This window comes from Salvelinus fontinalis, chromosome 12, assembly GCF_029448725.1.
Source record: "Salvelinus fontinalis isolate EN_2023a chromosome 12, ASM2944872v1, whole genome shotgun sequence".
Lineage (NCBI taxonomy): Eukaryota > Metazoa > Chordata > Actinopteri > Salmoniformes > Salmonidae > Salvelinus > Salvelinus fontinalis.
In genome coordinates, this window is record NC_074676.1 from 27,895,774 (window position 1) to 27,906,877 (window position 11,104).

The 11,104-nt window shown below is 39.1% G+C and overlaps 1 protein-coding gene across 2 annotated transcripts in view; it reads left to right on the forward strand.

The window, feature by feature from the left end:
• The window catches only part of LOC129867078 (choline kinase alpha-like), a 29,816-nt gene extending 24,397 nt beyond the window's left edge, over positions 1–5,419 (forward strand). For both annotated transcript variants that reach the window (XM_055940238.1, XM_055940239.1), the window contains 4 exons: positions 1,307–1,415; positions 1,519–1,625; positions 2,195–2,276; positions 3,383–5,419. In XM_055940238.1, the coding sequence (XP_055796213.1) occupies positions 1,307–1,415; positions 1,519–1,625; positions 2,195–2,276; positions 3,383–3,442 (358 nt within the window). In that variant the 3' untranslated portion in view covers positions 3,443–5,419. The remainder of the gene's footprint in view (positions 1–1,306; positions 1,416–1,518; positions 1,626–2,194; positions 2,277–3,382) is intronic.
• The last annotated feature ends 5,685 nt before the right edge of the window (positions 5,420–11,104 follow it).

An 11,104-nucleotide genomic window follows, 5' to 3' on the forward strand; every position in this document is an offset into this window, starting at 1 on the left:
TTTGGAAGAGTTTCTCCCATTCATTTCTGCAGATCCTCTCAAGCTCTGTCAGGTTGGATGGGGAGCATCGCTGCATAGCTATTTTCACATGTTCGATCGAGTTCATGTCCGGGCTGGGCTCTAGCTGGGCCACTCAAGGACATTTAGAGACTTTAGAGTCCCAGAGCCACTCCGGCGTTGTCTTGGCTGTTTGCTTAGGGTCGTTGTCCTGTTGGAAGGTGAACCTTCACCTCAGTCTGAAGTCCTGAGTGCTCTGGAGCAGGTTTTCATCAAGGATCTCTCTCACTACTTTGCTCCGTTCATCTTTTCTTCGATCCTGACTAGATGTCCAGTCCCTAGATGTCCAATCCTTAGAATGATGGCGACCACTGTGTTCTTGGGGACCTTCAATGCTGCAGAAATGTTTTGGTACTCTTCCCCAGATCTGTTCCTCGACACAGTCCTGTCTCAGAGCTCTACGGACAGTTTCTTCGACCTCATGGCTTGGTTTTTGCTCTGACGTGCACTGTCAACTTTGGGACCTTATATTGACAGGTATGTGCCTTTCCAAATGTTGTTCAATCAATTGAATTTACCACAGGTGGACCCCAAGTTGTAGAAACATCTCAAGGATGATCAATGGAAACTGAGCTCAATTTCAAGTCTCAAAGCAAAGGGTCTGAATACTTATGTAAATAAGGTATTTCTGTTTTTAGTTTTTAACAAATGTGCAAACATTTTCTAAACCAGTTTTTGCTTTGTCATTATGGGGTATTGTGTGTAGATTGTGCAAATTATTTTATTGAATCGATTTTAGAATAAGGCTGTAACATAACAAAATGTGGAAAAAGTAAATGGGTCTGAATACTTTCTGAAGGCACTGTATATAAAGGGAGTACCAGTGATGTACTGGGCTGTCAGTGCCTGAATAATACAGGGGCTGATGCCCTGGGGCCGAATACCTATGGGGGCCCTTGATGCAGAGACTTTTTTTTTTTTTTTTACTGCAACCTTCAACCACAGGAACCCACTATCAATGAGTGTAGATAGCCTACTTCCACTATACTAATCATCAGATGGTGGAGGAGAGGATGTAAGGGGCCCACGTGGGTAACTGGGGGGCCCTGCGTTGGTTGTGTAACTGATTAATAAAAAACCTATGGGCCTATGATTTGTTAATCCGATCCTGTGAGCTTTCCGCACCAGCCTTTGTAGTGAAAATAAGCTTATAAGATACGTATCTGGTGTTACAGACGGGACTGCTGACGTGGCCAATGTGATATCATTGTTAATGTTATTTTTTTCTCTACATATTTTGTTCTTTCAGGGGATTCGACATAGGAAACCACTTCTGTGAATGGATGTATGACTACACAAATGACAAGTTCCCATTTTTCCATGTCAACTCAAAGAATTATCCCACTAAAGCCCAACAGGTGATTAAGGATGACAAAATGAAGGCTTTTTGTCCTCTGAATCTGAATGGGTGGCCTTTTAGGCAAAAGCCATCTAATAACCTTGTGATGTTTCTCTTTGCAGCTGCATTTCATTGGAAGCTACCTGTCAGAGACTGACCAGGGATTTCAGAATCTGAGTACTGAAGATCAGATGAAACTCAAAGAGGAGCTGTTTGTGGAAGTCAACAGGTAAGGGCCCCAAGTTGAAGTGGCCAAGGCATTCCTCTTGAATGTGGGGCACTGTGTATTAGACATTAGTATTTACATCTAATGAGTCATTATTTAAACAAATTATTTTAGCGGATGCTCTTATCCAGGGTGTCTTACAATGCATACAATTTTTGTACTGTTCCCACATGGAAATCAAACCCACAACCCTGGCATTACAAGCACTATGCTCTACCAACTGAACCACACAGGACATATGAGGACAAGTTGATTTAGTGCTTTTCTTTTTTTTTTACAAATCTGAGGATACCTGTGGTTTAGTACTTATAATGGCCTCCTGTTGAGAGAGCAGCAGTAAATCATAACAATAATGAACCAATAAGACTGGGCCTCTTGGTTACTGTAAAATGCTCCCTGGGAAATATAACCCTGGAATCAGTCCAGTAGTGATGAAATAGCATATTTCCATGTGGCCGTTGCTGTGGACCAAAGGTTTGCTCAGTTCACCCAGCTGTATGTTTAATGGACCATACTGTCAATGTGCTTGTCCACGGTTTTATTGAAACATTTGCCTGTTGGTAATTACACAGGTTTGCTCTGGCTTCGCACTTCTTCTGGGGTCTGTGGTCGATGATTCAGGCGAGAATCTCCACCATTGAGTTTGGGTACATGGTAGGTGTCCATTATCTGGTTGTCATGCTTTTGTTTTAAGCATTTGTATTTGTGATATAAACAAAACAGCCATTCTCCCTCAAACAAAATATAAATAAATGAGAATTGTCGCACAGGGCACAGTTCAATGTTTAGTTTTCATTTACATTTGGTTGAGTTGTCAACTAACGTGAATTCAAGGTGAAGTCAACAAAAAACAAAAAAATGTCACAATGTCTTTGGATTTAGTTAAAACTTTGGGTGAAAGAAAGACTAAGTTCACTTACGTTGATTACTTTTTTTCAAATCCAATCAGTTTTCCACAGTGATTCGACATTATCACATTGAATTTTTTTGTTGACGTGACGTGGAAACAACATCGATTCAACCAGTTTTTCCCAGTGGTGTATGTTATATACAGATGTAGAATCTTAATTTGATCACTCTTTTGTTGCTGAGAATTTCCCAACACAGCAGGAAATGCAAATGTGTTGTGTATTTGAGGTTTAAAAGGAATGTCAGACTTGATTTGTCCTAATAATAAATGTATCAACCCCTACAAAAAATGTCAAATATTTAGAATCCACATAATAGTTTCCTGTTGCTCCAGAATTATTTTCCTGCTGTAGCAAACTGTCTCAAATTAAGATCCTACATCTGTAAGACAGGATATTTAGATGAGCTTCATGATTTACATACATTCACTGAAAACCTGCACTAACACAGTGAAAACAGTATTATACTTTTCATATATCCTACTATTGTCCAGCTACTAGCCTAACCACCAATCGTGCAACATTATGGACTAAACGTTCTTATCCTGTTGCTGCAGGCTTATTTTGCTATGACAATACTGGTCAAATTAAGATTAAGAAGGCCAGTGTGTTCCTTGCCATGTTTGGTCTCACAGACTACTCTGAAACTATACACAAGTATTTTCTATGGTCAGGGCAACCTGATAACTGAGAACCACTGGGAATGTGTCTGAGAATGATTATCGCTGTTATATTTCCTTTCTATGCTGAACTATATACAGTATATATACCTTTTCTTTCTCTTTATCTGTTGTCCTGAAATCCATTCTGTGCAAATGTTCCAATATTTTTCTTTCCTCTGTCTGTCCACAGGAGTATGCCATGGCCAGGTTTGATGCATACTTTGAGCAGAAGCGGAGCCTGGGTGTCTAAGTGAGGGACCACATATAGTAACAAGGAGGTGGCAGATAAATGGATTAATAGCGCTTTACCTGAAATGAATGCAGACAGGGTGTAGGACCATGCTTAATGGGGACCCCCTGCTTTGGGAATGACATGCTCACTACAGTTGTTATTGCATTGACCAAAGTGAAACCATGAATATCTGGTTTGGTGTTGAATTATGCCCCATGCGTTGCTGCTCAGTGTTTACACAATATTAAGCTCCTAATATTACACATGCTCACAGGGCCAAGATGGTTCTTGGCTTGTCTTTTCAACAAAATATCAGAAAGATTAAGACGGGAGAAAAATCTTCATTCTGAAAGGAGGTCTGAGTTACATCTCTGGGAAGTCTATTACTGTTTGGAAATGTACTGGGATAGTGGAAAAGAAAGGAAGTCTCAATGACCCTTGCTAATTGAAAAGCCAGTAATCTGTGACCCAACCGTGATAAGCCAAATGGCCATGTTGACTCAGTGTCTCAACTTCAATTGATTATGTTTGGTTCTTTGCATCCATGCTCAGTTTTCCTCCATTCTTTATCAACTGAAATTCCTCTAAAATGACTTGTATATGGAAATATCTAGAACCGCCAATGAGATGGGAGCATCTCTGGCCAACAGCATTTTTTCCCACCTGCAGTACTGTGAATATAATGTCCAAAATGTGACCTGAAACACAGTAGTAATGGTAACCTCACAACTCTACTCTGTACTTACTCTTACTTTACACAGTCCCCGAAATGGTTTCAGCTCTGAATATGTCATTGAACCAGTAATGATATTTAAACAGATATATTCATAATGAACACATTGGATAATACATTGGTAAGGAAATAGCAAGCAGCAAAGCTATTAGCTTTAACTTAAACAGACATTCAAAATATATGCTTATTGTGTTATTCAGCTGGGTTAAGCAGTTGTAGATGAAGTTGTGAGAAGAACTGTTAGCAAGGTGTTACAAATATCCTCATGTAGAGGTTTTGAATGTTTATATTGATATCTTTAGAATATGTTTGGGGACTGGAAATATTTACTTGACTTTTTTCCAATTCATAACCGAACTGTGATAATTATTGATGTTTTATATATGAATTTGTATTCTGTATTTCATCATTCTATTTGTTTTATGTAAAAAAAAAAAATTCATCTTGTTACAATGTTATTGAGACAGTTATGAGCCTTCACTTTGAAATGTCATCGTTATGTACAATGTCAGTGTCACTTTTTTTCGTTCACCAGAAACTTCTTTCCAATGCTTGGACGCAATTAGCCTAGGGACAAGGTTAGTGGCACTTTCCTGACCCAGTTTATTTTTTAAGATACACTTTTTCTATTTTTTTCCTCAAATGGAATAAGTATTTTTCATAATAAGAAAGTTGTCTCTTTCCTATGAAATATGTCTCACTCCTCTTTTCTCCACACCTCCTACAGTATTGTGTGACCAACTACATTCCATTCTCATATATACGTGTATATTTGTATATACCTTACACCTCTCTTTCATGCTATATTATTAGTTTGAGACAAAATAAGAATTGATCCAACTGTTTTCAAATGTAATTGACAGTGTCACATTCAAATTTCTGAGTACATCCTTGGTGTATTTCATGTCTTGCCATCCAATACAGTGATCAAATAAAATGTACATGTAATTGATTATCAAACATGGTAAGAAGGAGTTCCTCTACATTACACTGAATATTGTTGATAATGTATATTGTATACTTATGGATAGTTGAATTGAGTGTCCAAATTTGTTTATGCTGTGAAAGGATCCCAACTACTCTATTTTGTGCAAACATTTAGCCTTGCTTAGCTATACAGCTATGCAAATACTCTAAAAGAAGAAAAGATGTACTGTATAAAATAGTAAGGGTTCAGTGCTTTGTAAATGTACCACTATTGCAAGTGCATACATTTACTGTACCTTCTACTGCATTGTATAAATACTACAGCAAAGAGAAAATGTGTAGTCTTGCATTTGTGAGTGTCTCACTATGGATTCAATGAAAATATTTTTAAACATATTATTGAAAACATGAAGCAGTAAACTATTTCAGTGCACACACCTGATTCGAGAAATAATATTAGTCTGTGTGACTGCTCTTACAAAAACACATGTCACATTTGCAGTTTCACATATGAAAATCACATTTTCAAGCAGTTTTCACATGTTGAACTTAAATTTCACATTTAAAACCATATTTTCACATGTATTACTTTGAGTTCACATGTTAACACCAACTATTCACATGTGAGGATAACAACATGTTTTCACCTAAAATGTGAATTGCAGTTTCACGTGAAAATCAAATGTTGTACATGTGGAATTGCAAGTTCACGTGAAAATCAAATTTGCAGATTCACATGCATGAAAATGCCATATGTGAAAATCTCACTTTCATATGTGAAATTGCAGATTCACATTTGGGGTTAAAATATGTTATTCTCCTCACATGTGAAAAGATGGTGTTAACATGTCACAGTAGCAATGTTTCCACCGGTGGAATTCCACCAGGGTGACCACATCTAAAAAGCCCAAATGCGTGACAAGGGAACAATTTTGCGGGACATTTACGGAACAGTGGACAGAATAAAGTGTTACCATACACTTTCTGGGGGCAGGTTAATGGATCACGTTCAAATAGTGACATGCACTCAGTGGCCAGTTTATTAGGTACACCTCCCTGTTCCCGAAAATGGTTTGATCCTACAGTTAGTGAGTCACAAGTGCGTGGCTTGCTATATAAAGCAGGCAGACAGGCATCGAGGCATTCAGTTACTGTTTGATTGAACATTACAATGGGCAAACGACTGACCTAAGCGACTTTGAGCGAAGTATGATCATTGGTGCCAGGCGCGCCGGTTACAGTATCTCAGAAACGGACGTCCTCCTGGGCTTTTCATGCACGACAGTGTCTAGGGTTTACCGATGGCACTTATGGCACTTTTCCCATGGCACTTATCATAAAAGTAGAGGTGTTAACCCCGATGTCCTGGCTAAATTCCCAATCTGGCCCTCATTCCATCATGGCCAACTAATTATCCCCAGCTTCCTATTGGCTAGTTCATCCCCCTTCCTCTCCCCTCTAACTAATCCCCAGGTCATTGCTGTAAATGAGAATGTGTTCTCAGTCAACTTACCTGGTAAAATAAGTTTTAAATATATAAATATTTTTAAATGGTGTGAAAAGCAAAAAACATCCAGTCAGCGGCAGTCCTGTGGGCGAAAAAAAGCTTGTTGAGGAGAGAGGTCAAAGGAGAATGTCAAGAATGGTGCAAGCTAACAGGCAGGCCACAAACAGGAAAATAATGATGCAGTACAACAGTGGTGTGCAGAACGTCATCTCGGAACACACAACTTGTTGCTCCTTTTCATGGATGGGCTATTGCAGCAGACGACCACACCAGCTAAAAACAGGAGAAGTGACTCCAGTGGGCACTCGATCACCAACACTGGACAATTGAGGAGTGGAAAAACATTGCCTGATCCGACTAATCCCGGTTCCTGTTACGTCATGCTGATGGCATATTATGTCACTTGTCACTTTACCTGTCACTTTACCTCTACCTACATCTACAAATGACTTCAACTACATTTACATTTAAGTCATTTAGCAGACGCTCTTATCCAGAGCAACTTACAAATTGGAAAGTTCATACATATTCATCCTGGTCCCCCCATGGGAATTGAACCCTGGTCCCCCCGTGGGAATTGAACCCACAACCCTGGCGTTGCAAGCGCCATGCTCTACCAACTGAGCCACACGGGACCAACTAACGGTACCGGTACCCCCTGTATTTAGCCTCATTATTATTGTTATTGTGTTACATTTTTGTTTTGTTTTTTTACTTTAGTTTATTTAGTAAATATTTTCTTAAAACTGCAAAACATTGTTGGGTAAAACATTAAAACATTGTTGGTTAATGGCTTGTAAGTAAGCATTTCACAGTAAGGTCTACACGTGTTGTATTTGGCACATGTAACAAATAACATTTGTCAATGGCTCCATCCTGCCTGTTGTCAACGGTACAGGCTGGTGGCGATGGTGTAATGGTGTGGGGAATGTTTTCCTGAAACACGTTAGGTCCCTTGATACCAATTGAGCAGCGTTTCCATGCCCCGAAGAATTCAGGCTGTTCTGAAGGCAAAGGGGGGTCTGACCAGGTACAAGATGAGTGTACCTAATAAACTGGCCACTGAATGTAGTTCTGCTGTATGAAGGTCACTGTCTGTTAAAGGGGCAATCCTTAGTTGCTACATCTATTTTTGGACTTATAAATAATGACATGTACCCATTGATTCTTGAAGAATATTACCTATAAATCTCTTATGAGCTTAGTTCAACTGTTGTGCCCCATCAGAACCAAACATATAAGCTTGTTTTACTCCAATGTTTGCAAAAGTAAATGTAAACAAACACTGTATAGCCTAAAAACATTGTTAAAACGATCATTTTGATAGCATGGATGGGCAGTCCTTGCAACCATAGCATAGTCTATGGATTTGAGATTGTTTGCATTTCTCGAGCTCCACCCCTCAGCTTTTTACCAAAACTGTGGTGGGGAGACACTTTGTTAATGTTTCAATGAAGGATTGCCGCTTTAAACACCTTTATTAGAGTAATAGTGTTATTATATGGTGCAGTCCTCTTGTGAATGAGTTACTTTCGTGCCATTCATTAATATCAAGCAAAACTTCTGAATTCAATAAAAAGATTCTTAGTCTTGCAAACAAAATTAATGATATTGAAAGCAATAAATAAACCCAACAGTACTGAGAGCAAAACAAAATATTGTCAGGAAATCATTTTGAAATGCAAGAACAAATTCATGTAAACAGATGCAAAACAATATATGTTTTTTAAATATTTTTATGATAACATCATTTAATATTCTCCCCTCACCCTTACAAAAAGCACATTAATAATCTAGGGAAAAAATAAAACCATTTGTTTTCACAAGATTTTTGTTATGTGTTTTATTTTGTAAGGGTGAGGGAGAAATATATATTAACTGTGACATTGTACAGTACACAGGTAACATGAGAAATATTGTAGTTCCTATCAAAAATGTTTTCATGTGTTGTGTGTAGCTAGCACTATGATAGTCAATTACTGGACATGATGTATGTAAATAAGCAGACAAAGTGCTGCATCAATGATAAGTGTATAAAATATTAGAGGTTAATTGGATGACTGGATAGTATGACTCAGAATGAGCTGACAGACTTGGCATCATCCACATGCTGTCGTTCCTCTAAACTTTGCCTTCCTTTTTACAAAGCAGCTGTACCTTCACTTCCAATAACATATCTTTTATCTTGTTGCTTTCATCAGTTTATGGCATATGCCACATTGTCCTCTGTGATTATGTAACTACTATGTTTTTTTGTGGTGATGTCTCTCCCTTTCTCTGGCTCCTTTGCACATTGATCTCTGAGGTGGCAAATTGGGTTAAAAGTATCATATTCTCCAGGACACAAAGGTCTCACTGTTCTCATGAGAGTGATAAAGACCTTGATCTACATTCAACCAGTTCAAACACAACAAAGGAAACAGATCTCACAGAGCTGCCAGAATGTTGGTGGGACAAAGGCTCTAATCTACACCTGCCAGATTTAACAAACGTTTGCATCAGGTGGCCCCGGGTATTTTAAAAGACAACCCCTGCCGGTTGACCTCAGCCAAAATGTCAGCACAGAGCACTGACCACTCCCAGGCAGACACCATCTGATTTGACCTTGTCTTTTCTTGTTGACCCCATCATGGTGTGGCCAATGACCACATGCAGGGATGAGCACAGACAATCACATTCCTCAGCTAAAAGCATGCTTGTGTTATCATTTAAATTGGTGTAGTTTCACGATCGACATAGGGTCTCAAGAAACTTCAAAGAAAGGCAGAGCCTACTGTAAGTGTAAACAGATGAAGATGAATACTCCTGCCCCTGGGATATGAAAAAAATATCTCTATGAATACATTCTTACTTTAATATATACTTCATAAAGTTTATCTGAGCATGTTGTCAATGGATTTCAATGTTGTAGATCTGATGCTCTTCAAATGCCTTTTTCTTTGTCTTTTCTGCCAGACTAATTGGACAACTGGAAGTTCTTCTATAAACAGCAGGAGGGATGTCTGACGGGAATTCTGACAGGCTGCTGTGCTGGGCTGGGCTGGGCTGATTGGTAACAGGTGGAGCTGATTAGGTCATTAAGGTGACAAGTTGCACATGGGTTTGGGATCAACTAGGAGATAAAAGTTCCTGGTGCCCAGTCCTGGCTCTCTCCACAAGCACCATTTTGTTTTGTGACCTGGTTGATTATGTTTTTTGATTAGGTGCACCCTTTAACATTGACACACATTTTACCTTCATCCATGCATCTCCATTACACCCCTCACACGCCTACTTTCACACTTCACAGGTTCATTTGCCTTTGTAGTTTTATACTTTGTTATTTAAATATTTGTGTTACTCCTTAACTGCCAATGTGTGGACTCCTTTCCTTGTCGCCATCTAAGAGCCAGGTTGACAAATGGGGGCTCGTCCGGGATCTTGCCTAAGCTATTTTGATGTTATCCCATGTATGTTAATTGTTGACTTTTTGGTGTGTATTATGGTTTGCTTAGTTCTGGTATTGTCCCAGAAGCCTGTATGGCTATTTGGCCATTTGTATGCGCTATTGTATATTGGGACTTACATGTTGACCTTTTTGCAGTTGTGTTTAATCACACCAATTGTTTTATAGATTGCCTTCTAAGGTATTAGTTTGATGACTTGTTAATTTAATACATGTTTTTATTTGGTGCATCAGTGGTAAGAAGACCATGAAGTCTCTTCCTGTACTGTCATTAGACACTTTTCTGTTCCCTGTTGGGTCATTGGCTTGTGGAGGGGAGTTGTCATTGCAATGTATGACAGTGAATTTGAGGCAGCCATAAGTCATTGCCCAGAGCTTTGGTCTTTCCGCCTGTTAGGTATAGCAGTGTATTCCCACTGGGAGCACGTTGTGCGTCATTTGTTGTATTTGTGTGATGATCGTGGCCAGAGCAGTTGTCTCCAGGGCACATCAGTGGCTCAAGGTTACCAGCGAGCTGGTTCCTCCTTTGTGCCAGCATGCGCTAGTGCAACAATACCCGCCACAATGCCACCGACAACTAGGGTTAAGTTTAACAATAGGATTTGGGGGAACTTAAGTAATACACCTGTTTTTGCACTGTTAAGTCAGCTATTTACTTCTGTAGTTTGTGCTCATTAGGGCAGTTAAAAGTTTGGGCTACTACTCTGTTCAGTTGGTAGTAGCATTATGGCGTCTGAGTATTTTGTCCGTGCTCCTTCTGAAGAGTTACTTATGCAGTTTACAAAGGAAAAGCTTTTGAAGTTGAGTGAGTATTGTCATGCTGAAATTAGTGACAAACATCTCTAGGATACAGTGAAGTATCCTTGAGATACAGTGAAGGATACAGTGAAGGCAGAATTGAGTGAACCTAGTCCAGCTGTATTGTATGTACCAATTGTGTCTAGTACTGGTTTGAGCAGAAAAATGAGTTTTATTGCAGCTAAATCATGACAAAAATCTGGAAAGGTTGAAACAGCAAAAATAACTTGATTTGGGAAGGGTGTAGCGGGATTGGAACAAGCTAAACTG